Genomic DNA, 22,855 nt, shown 5'->3' with positions numbered 1-22,855 from the left:
TCATGCAGCTTGTGACCATCACGTCTCGTCCTTCCACTCTGAGAAGAGTCTGGCATCATCCTTTCATTAGGTTGTTCAAGGAAGAAATAAGATCCCACCCCAATCCTCCTAAGGCGGAACAAACCCAGCTCTCAGCCTCTCCTCATGTCATATGTTTCTAGTTCCTAATCATCATGAGCAGGAACTATGCCGTGAGCTGAGGCAGCCACCCCATCTTAAAAAGCTACCAAGACTGTGAGTGAGCAGAGCTACACTGGGGCTGGCTGAATCTGAGTCTAAAGGACCTCCTTTTCCTCCAGCAAGCTCTGATCTCTGCCTACGTTCCCCACTTTCTCAGAAGACACATTGCCTGTCCTTGGACAGTGAACCATTTTTTCCCACCTGCTTGGGCTCAGATCTTTACTCCCGTCCCTCTTTTGACTTGTCAGTGAATTGTCCAGGAATACATATGGCAGTATATGTGTCTGAGCGTGCGTTCCCCACAAAGTCTGCACTTTTCACCTCTGTCTCACCATAAAACTTGACTGCATTTAAATTCAATTTGGCTATTAACTACTTTGTGTAACAATATGTATTTGGAAGGCAATAAATATCCCTGCTTTGCACAGAGGCCAGAATTAGAATATAGAGCAGAAGGAGAGTCAGGAGAGAAAAAGATCTACCAGCTCCTGTTTGGCAGAGACCAGCCCCTTCAAGTCCATCTCTCCCTGTGCTCATGAACAGCTAAGTGGAGTCTGGGGGTTTGTCATTACTGTAAACTGGTGGGGTTCCAGATTAGCAGGATCCTTGGCCCTGGGACATCCTCAGAGGAGACTCATATCACCCAATATGGGCAGCAGTAAAGTTCCTACATCCCAGTGATGCTGCAAATACTGCAAAAATCAGCAAAGATGCAGACTCCACTTTGCTACAGCACGTTTACAACCACGCATGAGAAGTTCCCAAGTCCCCTTGTAACCAGGAATGTAGCCAGATGTGTTTCTTCTCAGACACCAGCATGGAACAGACTCATGCTGGTGGGTTCAGCAGCAGTACTGGTATCCAGTTCCCTAACGTGGTCATAGATATCCTGCCCCATGCCAAGTCACGCACACTCTGCCCAGGTCCCTACAGCAATGAAGAGTGATGACAGTATCATCTGCTCTGCCTGTGTGGCTTTCTGGGGATCTCACGACTCGGGAGGGCACAGAGAAGAGACCCTATAGTTTGCCTATGTCCCCACAGCAGAGCAGTCTGTGGCACAGAGCAGGGCCAGTGTCCACCAGAAAAGCCCGCTCTCCCGAGCAGCTCCGCAACGACATGGGGGAAAGAGAACAGTTTCCTGCATGAGCCTAATCAATTTTCCCTTAGACTGTAGAATTTTGGAATTTTTTTTTTCTCTCCCATCTCTTGGTTTTAAGTATTTTAAATGCAATAATTTGGGAAAAAAGAAAACCAACCAAAAAAACACCAGGTACAGGAAAAAAAATCACAGTATTTGCCTAACATAAAACCAGGAAACACTGCATCTCTTTTATCTACTGTTCCATTTCAGACCATGCTCTAACCCATGTCTCAGACCGTGGTTACCACTACGGCATCAGTGCGTCCTTCTGCAGTGTTTGACAGTTGTACACATTTGCCGCATACCAAGAGCCTTACAGAGGCAAACCAAAACACACTCTGAGGCATTCATCATGGAGCAGATGGGCTTTGGACCCTGCTAAAGGCAGACTCAGGAGAATCCTGACCCTCCATACAATTCAATGGAGAAAAAAGGGACTCACACACTATACAACCCTGTAAGTCAGAAACCACAGCTTAATCCTAGCTCTTCCTCCCAGACTGTCACCTGCCTGCACAAACTGCTCTCTACCTTGGAGAAGTTGGGGTCTTGTGCTTCTCCTGCAAGGAGGAAAGTTTCCACCACCCTTTCTACAGGTACCAGAGCCTTTGCATGCACCTACTACCTGCAGCCTCCCTCTTCAGCCACTTTCAGAAAACCCACTGAATTAGTAACTGTGCACTTCACACCAAAGCAGACAGAGTCTGTCTCTGTGATTCCTCTTCCAACCTGATCCCAGACAGACCAACAGCAATTGGGTTTGAACCACATGCCGCTCCGCAGCAGAGGCTGCTTTCAAATAGGAGTCATGATGAAAGGCGAGCACGGTCAGATCCACTGAGCAGCCCAGGCAGGAGTACGTTACTTGCAGGACAGCCACAATTTTGCATCCATCTCCCTGGGGTTTTGGGGGGTGGAGGTGCTGGAAGTTTACCAGATGTTCTTAAACACCTTGTCAAATGTCTGATGGGAGACAGCCGTCCACCCACCCTATGCACACTGTGCTGCCAGCCAGGGGAAGATGCCCAGTGTAAGAAACCAAGAAAAATGTGATAAACTCTAGCTTAAGTTTAGCCAGTTCTGCCATCAAGGCAGAGCTCTAAAAACTTAGATAAGTTGGGGCTAGTTGTAACCTGCTGCTGTGATACGACTGGGTTCAAGTCAGTGAAACTGGTACTAGCCTAAATTTATGTAAATTGAACTCACAGGGTGGCCTTCCCAAAGTACACGGAACACATCATCTCTAACAGTCACAGAACTTTGTTTCTATGCCCAGATCTGTCTTAACTGCAAGTTTTCAGTGATCACATTAGGAAACGATAATTAAACTCTCACTGTTCTACCAGAGCTCCTTCATCTCCCTGCCCAGTGCTCCCATGTACCCAAGGATGAGCAGGGGACACCTTCCCAGAGCTGGAAAGCAAAGGGAATAGAAAAAGAAAGCAAGAAAGCAAACAAAAAAACCCAGCCATCACCAAGGTGCTGCCTTTGATTCTTTAATAAGGTTTTGGTAGTATACAAGCTTCTTTTTCTTTTTTTTTTTTTTTTTCCCGATTGTCTGGATTAACATACATGGATTTAAAAAAGGCACAAAATCCATTGCACAGCTTCTGTTTTGTTTGTTTTTGATGACATTGCCTGTTCATTGTGGTTTCAAGTGTAGGATTTTACAGTACTTTGCAGCATTTACAGCATGGTCTACATACAGGTAATCAATGCATGCTTTTATACAGGAGACAGAATTCAAATTCTCTCTCAGTATTTCTATATACACAATAATACAGTGTTTTTCTTCTGAAAAAAGCTTTAAATTGGTCTTGCATGCTCGGTGTGCCAGAAGAATTAGTGCAAGCATATATTACAGTGTTATTGCAGTACAAAAAGGGGTTGACCTTAGGCTCTAAAGGGATTAGATACAGGAAGAATAAAAAGACTCAAGGAAAACGAGCTTTGGATCCCTTTAGTCAACTACGTCCTTCCAAATGGATCCCTACTCAGTACCGCCTTTAAAGCTACAGCAGGCTGCTTCCCCTCCGTCTCCCTGCTGCCCTCCCCCTGAGACGAACTTCCACAGCTTCTTCAAACCTTCTGTCCCTAGCAATCGATAAGGACTTCTGGCAACTCGAGGAAGCCCTTCTGCTCTGCCTCCTAATGCCAGAGACCTGCTTGAAGGGGATTTTCCTGAGATCCACTGCTTCAAGCAAACTCAAGTCCCAGCAGATGAAGTTTCTCAAGCCAACTAGGAAGCACAACAGGTTACCTACAGCTTTTGTCTCCTCTCAGTAGAAGTGACTACAGAAACCCACATTCACCTCCTACTTGAAGAGCAGTTGGTCAAATATGGTTTGGATTCTCTCCTGCTTAGCAGCAACAGAAGTCTAACAGGTGACACAAGGTAATGCAAAGAAAGGATATGCTGGTCCCTGAGATTCTTCATGGGAGCTGGAAAGTCCGAGAAGCAGAAATCAAGTTCCCAACATGATGTTAATTGTTCCATTGGGAATGGGAAGAGGCCTTAGTCCTGAGAGATGCAAATGGCACACAGACAGCAAGAGCCATAGTCCAGTCTTCCCTGTAACAGCTTTGATTTGGATACTATCAGGACCTTAGCATATCCTGGAAGTGACATTATCCTCTGCCAACATAGACTAAGCTTGTTTGGGACTGGGAGATCTGGCAGGATTGACAACAGTGAGTGGAAAAAAACCCTAGAATCTGAGTTTCTGAAGCAGCTCTTTCTTCAAACCAGCATCAGATGAGGTAAAAGTAGCAGGGGTTTAGAGCTGCCACACTCGCTTGCAGGTTCTCCATGTTCCAAGAATCAGCACCATAAATGTCAGAGAGATGTTCTTCTTTCCAGCATCTTAGCATCAAATGTTCCACAGCCTTTCTCTTCATTTTTATTTTTTTTACCAAGGTGAATAGGACAGTCCAGTCCTATGCTGGATAAGTGCTCTGCTCCTCCCTATTTGTGCTTTCGTATGTTGTTAGGTTTGTGCCAGTTTTCCTAGTGTCTTGGATGGAAGCAATAGCTCTGTAAAGGTGGTACACCTGCCACTTAGCTTCCCACCTCTGCACCCACCAGTGTCTCCAGCAAGAGCCAACGCAGAGCTCCCTGTCTGAGCAGACACGGGGACCACCTCATTTTTATCACTCATAAGAGACTCAGGAAATGGCGAGCAAAGTGGAAGGAAATGATAATCCAAAAATTGTTCTAGTCCCTAATTGTAAAGGCAACTTAATAGCAGCAAGAAAGAAGAAGAAGGAGATTCTGAAAGCTAAACATCTTCCTTAGTCATATAAATTATAAAAATAACCAGAAGTCAGCAGTGCTGAATAAGAACCTGACCTGGCTTTTTTTTTTAGGAAGGACCAAGCGGAAGGGGCAAGAGTCCCATGGAAATCCTCCTTATCTGACTTGTTCAGAGGAAATTTGCCATTGCTGTGTTTCATGTTGCCAGATCAATTAACTGCACTCATAATTAAACTGAGAAACTTGTTGGAGTTGTTGGAGGAAGCCCTGGGGTTTCTTAGGAGGCAAGTGCACTAGATGAGGTAACCGACTTGAAACACTTTGCATTTGAAAAAATAAAACCTCCAAACATAAAGCAATTTTCTTTTCAAACACTAAAAGACATGCAAGTGAATGTAAAATGGGGATTGCTTCCAATCCCCAGGTTACATGGTTAGCAGCTTGTTTAAAATGTACATTCATTGTAACATCATTTTTTCAATGGCAGATGTAATACAAAGGAGTTGCAATACATCAAATAATACTTAGAAACATTTCCCAGAAATTAATCTTTGCGCTGTCCCATGGAACTGCAAATGCAGGTCTGTGTGTTATAGCGACCCAAACACAAAACACATGGTACAAAAATGCAATGAAAAGGAAGGTAGTACCGCAATGATCAGCATTTACACATTTTATTTCATGTTTTAACATTCCCCCAAATAGGTGTTTGCATACTAATAAATTACGTCCCAAGTGGCAGCACCGTTCCTATCGCCAGAATACTCTGCCACCAGCTGATGGCGAATGGAGGGATACGTATGCTACAAGACACTGAATTAAGAAAACTGGGCTGGGCCAGGTTGCCAAAATCAGACCTGCAATGTGCAGAGGAGGCCAGGTGTGCCATCTGAACCAGACACCACGAGGATACTTTCTGTAACTGATTGAGATTTGTTCTTTGCAACAGCCTTTTGAGCACTTGGATGCGTGCAAAGTGGCCCGTTACTGGCCCAGAAATGCTTCTGTAAGGCATGACCACGTGTGGCCGTTCACACTCCACGTGTGGGTCATGAACACATATAAACATACATACATACAATCAGAAATGGAAGCTCCAGCAAAAAGCATCCCAACACCACCCTGGGGACAAAAGTGAGATCAGGAAGCGCATCTGGCTTATTTTGGTCAGTCTCTCCAGAAACTGTTGTCTCCTCTAGTCACTCTGGGGAGGGCTGGCAACTACAGGGGAAGTAGGTCAAGAAGAAAAGCACCCCATGTTCTCCAGCTGAGAAACATCTGGGGCAATTTATTCACTATAAACACTAACAGGAGTTTAGGGATTTGCAAATCATCCATGATTTTCAAGGCTTCAGACCTTGTCTGCTAGGAAATGCAAATTTATTTTCTTCAGCTAGCCCCTCGAAGCCCATCTGTTACTGCCAAGCAGAGCTAGACAAATGTACAATAGCTATCTCCAAATAGTTTTTTCCCATTTGTTACCAAAGGAAAAACAAAAGAGGAAAAATAAAAACAAAAGCTTCTCTTTTAAATAGATTGGGATAAAAGAGCCCTTTCTTATTCAATGTGAAAGTCGCAAAACGGTCTCAGCTCCAGGTAAAGTTCTGAGAGTGGTGTGAATAAATCTCCACTGACAACCATTAATAAAATGTGTCATTCATCTAACCCAGCAGTTTACAATAAAAATAAATTAAGTCATTGACGCCGTATTATGTGGCTGTAATACGAATGTGACTGGATATCATGGAGACTCCACGTAGGCTAAGGAAGAGATGCTAGACCCACTGGACAAACATGGTGGGTATCTGTCACCAATCCCTCCAGATGAGAAGTAGAAAATCTCCTTGTATTTTCAAGAATAATCTTGTGCTGCTGCCAAGTTCCACATATACACATCATGGAAGATTAAATGATGGAGGTGTGAGAATGAAGGACATTAGAAAACAGGAAAAAGACTGAACACATCTTTCCATGCTTTCTGATCTTCAGTCTCACAGTGCATCCTATTGTTGAGCTATTTTACAATACAGGACTAAACTAGCAATGGTTGTATTTTCTTGCCTTAATTTATTTACATAGGATCACAGCACCAGATTCAAATAGTGCATTTTTACATGAGAGAGCAAGTGAAGTTCCTGGTGATTTGCAGTCAAAGAAATGTCTCAATGATATTTGTTATATTTGGTATATATAGGTCCCACCCACTGTCCTGACAATTTCCGCATCATGAAATAATATTCTGCCTCCTGAAATGCTCTCTGTGCAATCAAACTCTCACTTCTGGCTTCATCCTGACATGTTCTGAAAATGCTTTATTTGCTGCTGACTTCCTCCAGCGGTCCTGCACGTGAAACAGCAGGGAAGTGACTCACAGGAAAAATAAAGCACTTAGGGATCTTTTGGGTTAAGAGGCCATAGGAAAGCAGGAGTACTGTGACTATTAGTATTGTTTCTGAATAAACTCTGGAAAGGCTAAATTGACGTGTTTGCCCTGGTTTCCCACCTGACCGCAGAACGCTTCTACTACAAAACAAATTATCAAGTCTCTCGGAAGAGGCCGTACACTTTGGGGCAGTGTAGCCAGTGATAAAGATGGTACCAAAGCCTGGTGATGCTACCGAAACAAAAGACAAATGAGGTAGTTAAACACGCCAAAGTAAACCCTTTGGAAGAAATGTTTGAAGCATGGAGCAGAGAAACATCCCAAATGACATTTGTTTTGCTTCTCATCCTGAAGTGCTCACAGCCTACAGGAGTTAGAAAAGAAGGTGTATGTTAACTGGCTTTAGAGTCACCTTTGGAAAAGAAACGCAGCCCAACTACTGAAGAGTCACTCAACCTCTCTGCCTCGTGAGCAGGCTAGGGAAGCTGTTGAGGACGCCTTTGCTTATTATCGCTGATCACTTTGAAACAGTTGGCCTCTTTCCAGAAGTCCTATATGCAAAAAGAGATATCAAAAATTGATTTTTTTCATCTCAAAAAGGAAAAAAGATTGTTGACTGGTTCTTAAAGGCATACTGCCTTCTCATCTAACACCCAGGTTTGACTGCCGCAGAAGCAGCTTGGGAGAGCTAGCTGCCAAATGGGATCGCAGAAGAAACACGGAGCTTGTTTAAAACAACAAGATATTTTGATGGCCTAATGCCAGTGACACAGGCTAGATAAGGGAATAACTGTCATTACATGTGCCAAAGTGAAGAACACCAGTCCTCAAGGTAAAAATCCACCACTCTGTGATACCTCCAGATAAGACAGGCAATGAGAGGAAACACCAGTGCCTTAAAGTTTACAATTAATGAACAAAGTGTCAGCTCTGTTGCACTCAAAATTGCCCTGTCCTAGCTGTTTGAAATACCCTATTTCTTTCTGTTTGTATTTGGATTCCTCCCACCCCCAACTCCCAGGCTGGAGAATGGGGACAGCAACTGGAGTTGAGACATTTTCTCACCCACAGAGACCAGGCACCAATTGAAATGGAACTTAGAGACAAGCTCACGACAATAGAAGTGTTGTTTACGTGGTTTGCAATCACAGATGGTAGCTGTGTCTTAAGGGAAAGAGCATTGCCAGCTCTCTAAATTTAGCTGCTCATGTACACAATAATCTGGGGGAATTTGCTAAATCCTAAGGATTCCAGGATTTGAAACTCGTGAAACTGTCCTGAAAATGGAGGGTATCTTCCATTATCACCTTTGAAATCAAACTGCCTTTAAACAACACGATCACTATTCCTCACACAGACTCCATGTAGAGCTGAGACCGCTCCAAGTGCCAAAATGTGCCATTTTTCACTGTTTCCTCCAAGGAAATCAGAGAGAGGGAAGGCAAGAGGCTGATCAAAGTGCTACAGGGACGGTATGGTGCAACATGAGATAGGCAATGGGTAGGAAACTGGTGCAGGAGGCAAGCCTCGCATATTCTTGGGAATGGCAAAGGCAGGAGGTTGTGCAGGTACCCAGGGATGCAATAAGGATGCGAGGGATGAGACACCAGGGTTGGCAACGGAGGTTAAACCACAGGGGCACGTGAACGTATGGAGTGGGACACGCACTGGCAACCAGGGGGGACTAGAAAGAGTTTTGCCATATGGGGAAGAGATGGGATAGGCAAAGGGGAACAAAGAGGCAACTAGATCCAAGAGAGGTTCTTAAGCAGTGAGGTGAAGATGAGGGGGTTCTGCCTCCTCATCACATTGTACGTGAAGCCTACCAACAGCTCAGGGCTACAGCTGACTGCTGTTGTTCTTGCACCCAGATTAGTATTTAAACATAAGCTAACTGGGTGGCAGCTGAGCAGCAATATCTCCGCTTACGGAGCAATGGATGAGATCCCAGAGGAGAATGCCAGCTAGTCCTGGAGTCAGCTGCTTTATCTCAATCCAGTCTGGAGGGCAACTGCTCAAGTACAGCTTCTTCAGCCTGTACTGGGGAGGTGGCAACTGCCTCCCAGCACTGGAAGGGAGAAGGTGCGCTCAAACTCTCACCCTCGGCTGAGCACCTACTAACTGAAAGCTAGAGCAGCTTCCTATACACTCCTCAAAAGTCATTTGGACACAGGATTTGAGAGGTGGGCTGATCTGCCTCTGTCCTTGGGGATCCTTAAAGAATCACCCCATGAACTACAGGAAAAGAGCTGTAGGAAAGGTCTTGGAGTCAACATCTGTCATGCGGAAAGGAAAGCATCAGTCCAGGTTGGAAGTCTCTAGGATCCACAAAGACACTTAGCCCAACAAATACAACTTCTGAACCAGTTTGTCCCTGTCAGAGCACCAGTCTTGCAGTAGCCTTGACCATCACAATGTCCAGGTTCAGACCCACAACAAAAAAAAGGAGTGGAAGAGCAAGAGATACTTTTCATCGTGAAGAGGTAGCATAAGGATGGGATTATATCACCCATACAGCTGCCTTACAGGGCATTTCTATCTTACATTCTGTCATCACTGTAACAAAAGAGACTTTAAACAGTGAAAGAGGTGATGCGACGTTAACTCTTCCACTTACCTGCCCCTCAAAACTGGCAAAAAAGTATGGGAATGGTGGACAAAGTCAGGTTCACACCAGGGTCTTTGTCAACATGGGTGTATCAACAGGTTACTCCTAACGCAGATGCATTGGCATCTGCAAAATCGCACCTTTGTCAGTATAGCTTATTTTCAGCCAACCCCCTCCCACCAAAACCTTCTTCACTGAAAGTGAATGTCTGCTGGATAACTACATTTACCCAATTCATGCTAGCTCAACCCAAGCATTTACAGTAACGTTTTCACAGAAATCACATCTCATTAGCTCCTTCCTGTGGGAAGGAGTCTGGGGAGAGAGTGATAAATTGGAAACATCTCCCATTCTGCATAGAAAGAAGGTGAAAGGAGCCAAGAGACCAAGATATAAAAGGATGGCTTTTGTACGTATATACAATCGATGTGCATCTGCTCACTGAAGTACAGCATGAGATCCTAGCAACAGCTACCTGTCCTTCGGATGCTAATGATGTCTGTATTGTAAAGGAGTGGCAAATGCTCATTTCAGTCCTCCTTTTGGATTCTGAGGAGAACAAGTGCTATGTACAATGGGAAGTAAAAACAAGAACGTCTCTTTCAGGATGCAAACCCTGTTCTTGGATCCTTCTGATGAACACAGTTTGCCTAAGAGTTTGATGCTGAAAGGGAATTTTATTTCACTAGTGTTGATTTACACTGACTTACCCCAGATGAAGAATTTAAGGAACCTTATCAAACATAAGAGGAAAAATAACTAGGGCAACTAACTTTTCAGCCCATAGCCCCATGATCACTTTTCATGTCAACAGCCCTCCATCAGTCGCTTTTTTCCCTGCTGACCCTGGCTTGCCAGTGCTGTCAGTTGTGCAAATGAACAGTGAACCAAAGCAGGAAAATGAACCAAAGCTGAAAACAACTTTCCTTCTCCCCGTACAGGTCCATGCAGCCACATGAACACGGCACTGGCACAGGAGAAAGGGCTGAAAGGGCTCGATGGGATGGGGTGGGGATAGGAGGGTACCACTTAGAGAACCGACACTTCTGTTCCCCTAACTTGACCATAAAAGTGCAGACTTCAATGAGAAATGGCTGCTTGCCACTTCCTTTGAGCTTTCTGGTTGTTTTTTTTTTTTTTTTTTTCCAACTGATTTTGGACATATTTACATTTATAATTGCAGTCATTGTAAACAAAACACAATAAATAAATGCAATATAAATGTAACCTGCAGAGGTTTTTCAGAATTGCACTGTAACTAGTTTTAATATTAATTTATTACATTTCCATATATATAAAAAGAGAGCTATTTTCACATTTCTTAATTTGCCAACTGTTCCTCAACAATGTGTGGATTCCATAGTAATTATTACAGCATTAGATGAAGATGTTAAAAAAATCTGCAAATTGACTATTTTTAATACTCTTTGCATACGACTGTAACATCAGGATACCAGCCATTAGCACCAATTAATTTCTTCAGAATTAAATTGTAAAAGCCATACTGATCATGAAATAAAACTTCCCATAAAACCCAGGCAACAGCAACATGTCCAATTACTCTGGTGTAGAGCCCAAATTTGATGGTTTAACAGGATTGGTTTAGAAATCAATATCCCACCTTATAGAATCTGAACAGTAAAGAATTCAATGTCTTTTAAAAATGTATTTCAGTGGCTTACCACCCACCTATGTCTTTAAAATGAGCATCTTCTAGTTTGACCTTTGTTACTTTATCTTCCACCTAGACCCTTATCTTTGCCTGGCAGATTAAAAACCCGTCTTGTTCTGTTCAGGCAGGTACTCCTAACAGCAATCATGTCACTTTTTAGTTTTGTCTTTAATGACAGACTGCACTTCTTCAAGCTCATTCTACAAGGCAGGTTTTACAGAATCAAACAACTCTTGTATTGCTTCTGCTTTTTTAGGTTTTGAAAATCTTTTAAAAAAATTTCCATACAAGACTTGGATATGATGTCTGGTAGTGATCTCACCAGTACAAAAGATCTCCCCTCTGCTCACATCTTCATTTTCCTGCTGATACATCAAAGAATAGGTTTTTTGTTTGGTTTTTTTTTTGCTATAGCAGCATAATGAGAACTTACATGCAGCTAATTATTTCCCCTAAACTCCCACCTCATTTTGGGAGACAGCACCTCCCAGGGCACAGTTTCTCCCACTCTGTGCGTGTGACCTATATTCTTCGTACTCAAAACATGACCTTGTCCCTGGCTGAATGCAGTAATTAGTTTGAATGCAAGCAACTTATCAAGCGATCCAGATCTTTCTGCAGAGCTGGCCTGCCAGTACTATTTTATCAAGCCACCCATCTTCCTGTCACTGCAAACTTCCTCCTCAGTGATTTCTTTCTTCTTCTTGACAGCCACTAAAGGCAAAGAATAGTGCTGAGCTAAGGGCGGGAGATCAGGAGTCCTGATGAGAAACATCCCCACTTGTAAGACATACCAACATATAAACATGTTTTGTTTGGTTAGTTGGTTTTCAATTTATTAATAATTTAACTAGCAGAAAGTCTTACTGAAGTCTATATAAATCAACCACCTTTACCAATCAGACTTTCGAACTTAGAAGAACAGTATCAAGTTTACTTGGCAAGAACAGTTCTATATATAACCATGATGAGTAGCATTAGATAGATTACTGCCCTTTAAATTTCATGTATGGAGCTACTTACTGGCTAGTCATCGTTTTTGTCTGAAACGGGCAGGTTAGAGTTTATAAATACCCAGTTATCCTGTTTGTTCCCTTTTCTCACTGGCAAAACTAAAAATTGTTTTCTAAAAAACAGAACAGCAGAGATTTTTGTTCCTAAAATTGACCTTGAAAAGTGAACATCAGTGTTTTGGAGACTATGAACTAAAAATTATTAAGAGCTACTGATTTTAAATCTACTTCTTTCACAAATTCCATTTTCTCTGCCATCTGCTGTTCTATTAAAGTCTCTACTGAACATGGAAAAAATAACATCAGAGCAGAGTCTGCTTAAGGAAATCCCTTCTCATGTCATTTTGAGAAAAGCAAAGCCTTGCTCTTTCTGGTTTCTGCGCTTGACAAGAGAAGAACTGCCAAATAGGATTAGGCTACCGGTTAATTCAGTCCAAGTTTTTCTGGCAAGGCCTAGAGCCTTTTTTAAAAATAAAACTGATCAACAAATTGCAGATCAAAATTTTGGCTGGGCAGTGAAGTGTCCTGTTCACTCACGTTCTTGGGGCAAATCAAAAAGAAATTGATGTCACTGACTCAAGAATGACTGTGGGAAGAGACTGGTCATGCCTACGTTCAGTCTTCTCAAGGAGGGTGTGCTGACCCCTCCATCTCCATCCCCGCACCCACCGGGATGCTCTGTGGGATGTCCTGCGGCATGCAGACCCACCGGGCCAGGTCCTACAAGCTTCAGAAAGCATCACCCACCCGTCTGGGGTTGCAGCGTCTGGGGTTGCTTATGGAAGGGTGACTCTGATATTAAGGGAGCCTCAGGCAGGGCAGATACACCTACAGCAATCAGTGTTTGGAAGGAAGCGTTCATTGTAACTGCAAGGGCAACACCCTACCTATGCAGTAATCCCTCCGTGTCACAACTTTCTTCCAAAACCCATACTTATCCCATGCCATTTTCACATCTGCCTGAGCTTTCTATACCTTTTCTTGTCTGTATCCTGTGCTTATATACTTTCTGCAGAGTATTTTACTTTGGACTCGCACTTTCCTGAAGCCCTGAGCACCAGCAATGACCCCTTCTCCTTTAACCCTAACATCCATACTGCCTCTTCTCCCAAAAGACCAGACCAAGGGCTCATTTCAATAAAAGTCAGTTACTGCATTCACTTAACTACAGAAGGTCTTCATACTGCCTGGTGTTTTACACTGCAGCTATACTGAGAAGGGCAATATATCCCTGCAAACCCGGGAAATACTTCTGACAATTTAAATTAACTTTGATCTCCCTTTTCCTCTGAGATTTAAGTCAGTTTTAGTCAAGGGCTCCAGGGGCTCTGTACACCAAGTGCTGAGGCCAGTTTATTTCTCGAGTGAACTCTGTTATCACAGGCATTTCCAAGCAAGGCCAAGAAGCAGGGCTGCTCTGCCACTGAGAAGCTGCAGGTGCCTAAAATTTCTGGAATTTAGAAACAGTGTAATATACAGCTGGATCAGTAAGAAAATTCTTGCTATCCAACTCTTGACAGTCAGCGCCTCTGGGGGAAGGCAGGCAGATTTGGAGCAGCTTAGGAGTGGAGAGCAGACAAACAGGTCCGCTGTCACGTAACAGAGGCAAAAGCCAGAGAGACAGAAATATGTGGTCGCTGCATGGAAACCAAACTGCAACGAAAGCAAGGGGATTTCCAAAGCCAAAGCAACAAAGAGATACATGATCGTAACTCCACAAGAGGGACAAATCCTGAGGTCCTGCCTCAGGTGAGCTTCCAGTGGGAGTCTGCCTACATCTAGATGGAGTAAAACCGCCTGCAGATTTGGCCCAGCGTAAGATACCAACAAAGACGTCTGAACCGCTTTGCCCCGGGGGGAAGGTAACGCTTGCCGATACCTCCGCGGTCTCTCCGCTCCAGCCATAATTTGACAACGTTTGTGGCTCGATGGCACGTGTTCAGCCCTGCCCTTCCTACCCCCGAGGCGGCGGGACGCGCGAGCGAGTCTCTGAGACGGGCCCTGGCATCCACCTCTTTCACACATCGCACGTTCACCATCCGCGTTCTCATCTTCGGCCGCGCTGCCGCCCCTCGCCCAGGCTGCTGGGAGGCTTAGAAAGGCAGATGTTTTCAGTCTCTGCGGGGTCTGGTTGCAGGGGCTTTGGAAGTTACAGTACCTTAGGCCATGTGTTGTCTGGGATTCAATATTGCATTAAAGTGGTGACACACTGTGGGCAGGTGGGATCTATTATTGCATTATGGAGGCTGCTGCTTCCCTGAACAGGCTATGTTTTGTGTGTGAAGCGGGCCCACACCTGCTGGAGCTGGGACCTGGAAATGCGGAGGACGGAAGGCATGAGTCTGTGGTTTCCTGCCGTGAGGGGCATGTGCCTGCGGTGGGGCATGCGTACGGGACTGCTCTCCGCTGAACGGCTGCGCTGTATGAAAGTGCCACCAACGTGAGGGTAGTGTTCTGTCTCCAGGGTTGAGGAGGAGAAAACGGAGGACGCCAGTCTTCTCAGGGGGCTGTACCTCGGGAGGGAGTGCTGAGAAGGCCTGTCCTCCTCCAACTGAAAAAGACCAAGAAGAGTGGAGGAAAAGGTGTCAGGCAAAGACTTGACTCGCCCCTGGTTTGCGATGCGCATGCTGCGGACATCTTCGCTGGCGGATGAAAAATGCTTTTGCTCTACGCGGGGCGTACTTACTGCTCTGCGTCTATAAATTCCCGGGGGTCCTACGGGCACCGCGGGAGCCTGCCATTACAGGGGGCCTGCCATGCTCTCCCCAGCCACACGCGGACACGAGCGACACCAGGGGTGTCGGGCTCCGCTACGTCAGTCCCCTCCTCTGGCTCTTCAGGCCACACGCCTCACCTCTCTGTTCCTCTGGCATCGCTCATCTTGGCACGTCATCAGGCTATTCATACATCTCGCCTACAGGTAACGGTCAAACTCTGAACGCACTTGGAAACCACGCGTACGAGAAAAGGTGAAACACCTAAATGGTGCTAAAATGATTATAGGTATTTAAAAGTGAGGGATTCTCAGGGGCTCTTTCAAGGAGTCTTACTAAAACTTGGTCCAGGGATTTGCAAAGGCAACTTTGGGGGCTGTTAGTGGACTTTTCCTTTTCCCACACTTACACTGCCGGCCTCCCAATACACTTTTATACTCAGTACCTGCTGGGGGAGCGTTAATGCTTCCAGTTTGGGTAAGTGGAGTATAAGCAGCAGCTGGAAAGGCAGGCAGAGTATAATTCTCCTTTCAGTGAGAAATTCAAAACACAGAGCCACGGGAGGCCATGAGGAGAAGAGGCACTCTTAGGTCCCCTTTCTGCTTCTGTGATGCTGGGATGGCCGGGAGAGGGAGGGAAGTATACTCACAGAGGACAGCTTGTGCCAGGAGGAGATCACAGTCCCTACCTTCCCTGTACGCACTGAATGGAAGAGCAAGGCGTTACAGGAATGACTTCAGATTCTTCACCCTGAAAATGCTAAGCCCTTCCTCCCCCTTCTACCTCTGCTCTGAAACTAGCACCCTCACAGGGGTCAGCAACCTCAATTTCCAAAACCAGACCATTTTTCCTGGAATTGTTTTTCCTTTCAAATCCATTCCTTTCCTTGTGCTGCATTTCTTTTCAGTAAGTCTCTGCAGGATTCAAAATGTAATTGGGAAATGTGAAAAGGCAACATTTTATTTTCTTAAGCCAACACTGCCCTCCTTACCTTACAAGAGATGTTGCCCTTGCAAATGATATGAGAAAAAGAGCTGAACTCCATCCAGTCTCATCTCTTTCCTGTCACCTTCAATATCTCTGCAGTGCTTTGAGGCAGGTATCTTATCTTCATAAGCGTCTGAGAACTACTCAGCTTGTGGTGGGCATTAAATGTGAAAAGCAATTATTCACAGTCCTAAAAGTACGGCGTGTCACTGCATAGATCAGACTCTTAGATAATAACAATGTAATGCTGTCATACAGAGTATTTGAGAGAGACAAATTCTAGACAGCAGCTCTAATTTGTCATATTCTCTTCTTTGCGTAGATGGTGTAGAAATTCAGTCTTGGGTGCACTGTTTGCAGGCTGCACAACTAAGTATACTGGAATTCTTATTACTACTTTTTTTCTCCATGTTTGGGCTCAGCATATTGTATAATTTCCAATGTATGTATTATCCCAACATGGTAAAGACTTCTCAGATCAAAAAGGATCACTCCAACTACCCAAATGGACCTCCTTTACAGCACAGGACCAAGGAACTTGCCCAGGCCATGAAGGGGCAAATTGCAACACCCCACCAGCAAGCACACTTAGGTATTGCTGCCTCCTGGCTGAAGCTGAGGTTACAGACACGCCACTTTTCTTCACTGATGCTCTAATGCTTAAACTACACGGTCAGCGCTGGAGGTGCTGCCCCCTTTTAGCCCTTTGCCCTTGGCCGCAGTCAGGCTGAACCACGTTCCATCAGGCCTGTTCTGCTCTTGTTTGGACAGGAGTAGTATGACACCTCTCATGTGAAGTGCCAGAAAAATGTGATGTTGATAGAGCTCAACATATTTTAAAGATATAAAATGTAATTAGGAATTTCTACTGAGCTTAAGGTTTTCATTGTTGTGACCTGTATATCTATAACGAGCATATGTGAGCATTACTTCTCTTATAGTATCACCCTTTGCTGATCCTTTATTCCTAACACATGGATGGACAGGGAGCCTGAATCTAAAGAGCGTATGGGACAGACGCCAACTCTACATACACCCTTCTCCATCTGCTGGCAAGCTCTTCTCATGCAGAGGGAAGCCGGAGGAGCTCAATGTCAAAGAATTGCATCATCTACAACGGGCACCAAGTGCAGCTCAAGGGGAATTACACCGAGTGAGGGGCAATGAGAGTCTGCCCCTCTTCTGCAAACGCCCATTTCTCACCACTGAGAAATGGTCCCTCAGGTACCCTCAGAGCAGCCCACAGACGATGCTGTAGAAGGGAAAGCAAACCAAGACCCATAGCACCTTTTCATATCTCATTTTTCCTGCTGCCTTCTTCCCCCAGCCTACCTTTTCTGCCCAGGGTTATAAATCTGAGGGCCTGCTGTGTTTTGCTTCTACCTGTTGCTCTATTATTTCAGCCCAGCTTTTCTTCTTTCTGCCTCAGAGCCAGTGAAGTTGTAGTTTCTGTCCTCTCCTCCTGCTGTCTATAGGCACTCTGGGAGGGACAAAGATTTCCCTTCTTACTTTTCCAGGGTCTGGGGCCACAGAGGCCACCGGGCCCAAACTAATACCCAGAGAAAGCCCTGCTCAGCTTTCAGTCCTCAGTGCAAATCAGAATTCCTCCAGGTAACAGACCCAGGGCAACCCAGGGCTCTACACCACATGAACCAGAGAGGCAGTACGGATCACCCGAAATGCTGGAGCCCTGTCCTTGTAGTGAGGCAGCCCTCTCCTGTGTCTCTGTGTCCCTTTCTAAAGAATAATCATTACCAACTTAAATCAATGGAGGAAGAGAACAGCATACTGGGGTTGCTGAAGTGGTTGTCCTCTGATCAGCTGTGCTATTCCCAAGGGTATTGGGCAACGTCACAACTATAGCATCCCTCAGATGAGGCAATGATGAAGTTCAGGAGCATGGGAGCACCCGTGGGCTCAGCACCAGAACAGAGAATATTTTCTTGGCTCAGTGAGGGTCTCAGCACAGTTTTCCACAGAAGAAAACCAGTTATTATAGGTAAAGTTGGACTCCCAGGTGAAGCTGGCCCAGGAAGCCTGCGCAATGTGCTTCTGACTGCCTCCTGTCTTACCCATGGTATTACCGACACAGGTCTTCATGCCGAATATGCTTGCGTGATCTCTCAGCAAAGATGCCAACGGTGGGGTATGGCTGGGAAGGACTTATAAGCTCCACAGCTGCTGCCCTCTCAGGGTCAAGACATGGACAACTTTAAATAAGTTCATTTTTGGCATTCTCCTGGTTGTGGAAGGCTGGCTGTGGGAGAAAAGAGGCCTAATATAGCACCAAGGGAGATTTTTTTAAGATTGATTCTAACTACACAGCTAACTTGGTGAGGAAATACACCAGTGCCTTTTCACATTGGGACCTTCTCTAAAAGATGAACTCTTGGCTCTGGGAGATGGGACTGTAAGACATAGTGTAAGCAAAATGCTCTCTGAACTCTGCAGAATATATCCAAGAATAGGTAAGGAAGAGTTAATATGATCTCCCACTATTGCTTCACTTTTCTTGTGTTTTTTAGATGTGGCATCATTTGGACAGGCATGTTTTAGGCAGGCAAGTCTCAAAACATTTTGTGCAATGCCAATTGCACTAGCAGCAAAGGAGATTCAGAGTCAAGAAATACCTATAAGCACGGACCTACAGTCAGAAGTAATTGCTAAAACTCATAAACGAATGAACATTTGTATTTCTTTCCAACACAGAGGGCAGCAGTAAGTTGCTGTCTCTGCCAAGTGTCAGTGAATTTACCCAGCATATTTAAGAACTTGACAGGTTTTTAAATTGTATTCCTAGGTGTGGATATAAATAGTTTCCAACAATAACAGCAATCCTATGTCAGGATTAATATGTAAACAGAAGTGCAGGTTCAGCCTTTTTTTCCACTCATTTTTAGCTATTTCTGTAGCTTTATCTGCACATTAATGCATAAAAATAAGCAGAGATTTATTAGTACATTCCTGAAATGCATACATTGAAGTAAACCCTAAGAGCCCTGTTAAACAGCTTGCTGGGTGCCTGGTGCTGCACTGAGCAGCGCACAGACAGAAGGGCCTGAGCAGGACATAAAGTTTCATGACAGACCTGTTTTCCCTTTATACCAGGGCTTCCCATGAGGTCTATGCTCCACTGCAGCTGTCTTCTTGTCAGCTGAAACTGGGAGATATCTAATATGTGAGAATATTTGGGTCAGAAACTCCCCCAGGGTATTCAGAGCCTCCTCTGTACTTGACTTTACCCACAGCAGCATCTGTTCATACTGTGTTCCCTCTTACACCCACACAGTTTCATGAGGACACCACCATCCCTCACACTTGTACTACAATATCTTTTTTTCCAACAGATTCACATATTTGAACAAACATCTGAGCTCTAAACGAGGGTAGCTCAGGGAACTACAGGCTGGTCAGCCTGCAGAGAGCATGGAGCAAATCATCCTGGAAGCCATTACCAAACATATGAAGGAGAAGAAGGTGACTGAGAGCAGTCAGCACAGATATATGAAGGGGAAACCATGCCTGATGAACCTGATAGCTTTCTGTGATGAGATAACTGGGTGGGAGGTTGTTTATTTCGACTTTAGTAAAGTTTTTGACACTGTCTCCCATAACATCCTCACAGACAAAATGATGAAATATGGGCTAGATAAGCAGTGAGTTGGACTGAAAACTGACTGAGCTGCAGGGCTCAAAGCATTATGCTTCGGGAAACAAAGTCCAGCCAGAGGCCAGTCACTAGTGGTGTAGCCAGGCGTCGATACTGGGGCCACTACTGTTTAACAGCTTCGTTAATGACCTGGTTCACAGATGATACAAAACTGGGAGGAGTGACTGACACACCAGATGGTTGTGCTGGTATTCAGAGGTGCCTGGATGGGCTGGTGAAATGGGCAAAAAGGAATTTCAGGAAGTTCAACAAAGGGAAGTGCAAAGTCCTGCAGCTGGGGAGGAAGAGCACACACTAGGGGCCAACTGTCCAGAAAGCAGTTTGACAGAGAAGTACCTGGAGGTCCTGGTGGACATTAAGCTGAACACAAGCCAGCGAGGTGCCTTTGTGGCAAAAAGGGCCAACAGCCTCCTGGGCTGCATTAGGAGGAGCGCTGCCAGCAGGTTGAGGGAGGTGGTCCTTCCCCACTACTCAGCACTGGTGAGGCCACACCTGGAGTGCTGTGTTCCAGTTCTGGGCTGTCCAGTACAAGAGAGACATGGAGATAGTCCAGCGAAGGGTCACAAAGATGATGAAGGGACTGGAGCACCTCTCATTTGAGGAAAGGCTGAGAAAGCTGGGACTGTTTAGTCTGGGGAAGAGACGACTCAGGGGGGTTCTTATTGACATTTATAAATACCTGATGGGAAAAAGAAGATGGATCCAGACTCTTCTTAGTGGTGCCCAGTGAAAGGACAAGAAGAAATGGGCTGAAATTGAAATACAGGAAATTCCATTTAAACAGAAGGAAAAGTTTTTTTACCGTAAGGGTGACTGAACACTGGAACAGGTTGCCCAGAGAGGTTGTGGAGTCTCCATCCTCAGAGATATTCTGATTGGACACCGTCCTGAGCAACCTGCTCTAGTTGATCCATCTTGGAGCACAGGATGGGACCAGATGATCTCCAGAGGTCCCTTCTAACCTCAACCACGCTGTGATTGATAATCCAGAGGTCACTGTCTTTTTGCCAGTAACAAGTAATGGCTTATATGTTGGAGCCAGAGAATGGAGGAACAGAAGAAAGCATTAGAGCAGGGATTACCCATTTGTTCTCAGTACTTTACTGACACCAGTGGATGATCACCAGTTTTCGGGAGACCAGAATGAGATCCCAAATCAGTACAACAAGGCCTATGACCTTAGTCATGGTAGTTCTGCATTTAGTGACATTTTTACCTATCTTAAAAGGCTCAGTTCATATTCAAAGATAAGGAAGATTTATTCTCACACAGATACACACACACACACAATCTAATCAGAGTTTCAATCAAACCCAGAGGAAGCCCAAGCCTGAGCTACAGGAAACATCTGTCAATGCTAGTGAGGCCTTCAGTATTTTCATTAGTTAAGTCCTTGGTCACCTTCTTATTAGCATCCCAACCAACTGTCCCTCCATCTCTGCTGTACCTAAGAAGAACAGGCTTCTGCTTTCCTTGAGGCACCAAGTCATTTTTCCTTTGAGAGTTAGCAGTTGGTTTTGTGACAGCAAATGGAAAAACATGAATGTCACTGCAAAGCTGTGTGTTTAGAGGCAACTGAAGGGTCCAGACATCAAAGGAAGCACAGCTAATTCCTGGCCAGCCAAAGAAGTCCAGTGTTGGTCTGTATGTACAAAGCTAGGCCCTGGAGTAAATAAAGGGTATTTCAGAGCACAGGAGCAAAAAAATGCACAGTCTGCTGGAGAACTAAGGCTCTCTAATGTATTAGCAGTGATCACCCACAATCGCATTAATCTACCTGTTTTGCCTGCTTTTTAAGTATCACTGTGCAGTGATAAGGAGCCTTCATACGGCGTCACACTCCACTCCCCCAGGCATTTCACACAGCAGTATAACATGCTATGGCCAAGCAGGCACCTCCAGCCTTCTTTAGCTATGCTAAATATGTCAGTGAAGTGTCCCTGCTGGCTCTTACAGCTGGTTCTTAACTGCCGGCTCTTGCCATGTTCATCGCATCTTGCAGATCTTGCACATCTTGCACTGACCAGCCCAATAAGTGTACAGACAGAGCAAATTCAGACACAGACCCTTCCAACTCTGCCGACTTCGCCTATGCAATCTCTAGATATCTGGGGCATTCAACATATTGGCTTTATGCAGCAAACACTACCTAGGAACCTTGCAACTGGACACAGTCTCCGTGAGAAGCGTGGATTGCTACTATCCCGTGCTCAGCAGGACAGTCCCACTAGTGCCTGCTGTCAGAATTTCTATCCTTCCTGTAAATACTGCAGCTTCATACACCTTAGTAAGGAACATCTTGCCTGGCAGGCAAGGATTTGGTTTGATTCTTTTTATATAGTTTCTTGTATCCTTCATGTTTTGCTGCCAAAACTAACAGTCCTTTTTTTCTTGTACCTCTCCAGGATCCAGAGCAGAGAGGAATCTGGGCAAGGCCTGAATGGAGGGATGTTCTTTTAACATGCTCCAGTCCAGTGAACACTCCCTTAGAGAATAAGCTCAGGAGGGAATGGGAGATGGAGTTACCATCTTCCAGAGGGGAACAAGCGACTGCACGAGCGCCGGCTGTAGGAGAGTATCACTGTGTCCGTGACCTGAGACTCTCCTGCTCTTTGCTACCCTTATGGATCCCACATGCATGAGAGATCTTCATTAACATAAAAATAGAAAAAGCCCTCAGGAGAACAATTTTATTGTCTCTTGCAGTGAACGCTCTGGGACAGCCTTCTTCTGAATGTCTGAGAAATGAAGATTAGATATGACAGAGGAACTCTGAGCCTAACACTATATCATGTTTTTCCAGGTAATCTAATAAGTTACTTCCCACTAAAAACTGAACTTCTTTATATCTTCAGAGGACCACAGAAAAAAGCAAAACCAAAATTAAAAAGCCCTCTACAACTATCTGGAAAAAACACAGTAGGTAAAGAACATTTCTGTGAGTAAATACCTGGTAACAACAATGCCAGTCACTGAAGTAAATTTGTCGGGATGTGTGTGCTGGTTACTCTGAGCTTTTTATTAGGTATTTAGAAGAAAGTTTAGTTTCAGGGAGTTATTTTATGGTTTGCATTGCTGCAGTCCTGCCCAGTGCTGGTGTGAGATTAGGTCAGAGGGTGTTCTCTTGCCAAACACTGCTGTTGCTACTGAGAAACTATGTGGAGAAGATTTGCTAGCGACATCTCCATACAACTAAGTGGTTATTAACAAAACACTGTGGGAGAGCAATAA

General features: G+C 44.8%; 1 protein-coding gene across 1 annotated transcript in view; it reads right to left on the bottom strand.

Annotated features, from left to right (window-relative positions):
* The window catches only part of TTBK1 (tau tubulin kinase 1), a 95,571-nt gene that overhangs the window by 6,458 nt on the left and 66,258 nt on the right, over window positions 1–22,855 (bottom strand). Inside the window, exon 14 of the mRNA XM_010577805.1 lies at window positions 14,767–14,790. Coding sequence (XP_010576107.1) covers window positions 14,767–14,790 — 24 coding nt within the window. The remainder of the gene's footprint in view (window positions 1–14,766; window positions 14,791–22,855) is intronic.

Source organism: Haliaeetus leucocephalus, unplaced genomic scaffold (genome assembly GCF_000737465.1).
Source record: "Haliaeetus leucocephalus isolate CR32 unplaced genomic scaffold, Haliaeetus_leucocephalus-4.0 Scaffold577, whole genome shotgun sequence".
Lineage (NCBI taxonomy): Eukaryota > Metazoa > Chordata > Aves > Accipitriformes > Accipitridae > Haliaeetus > Haliaeetus leucocephalus.
Note: the sequence above shows the minus strand (reverse complement) of the source record. Positions and strands in the feature narration are given on the sequence as shown.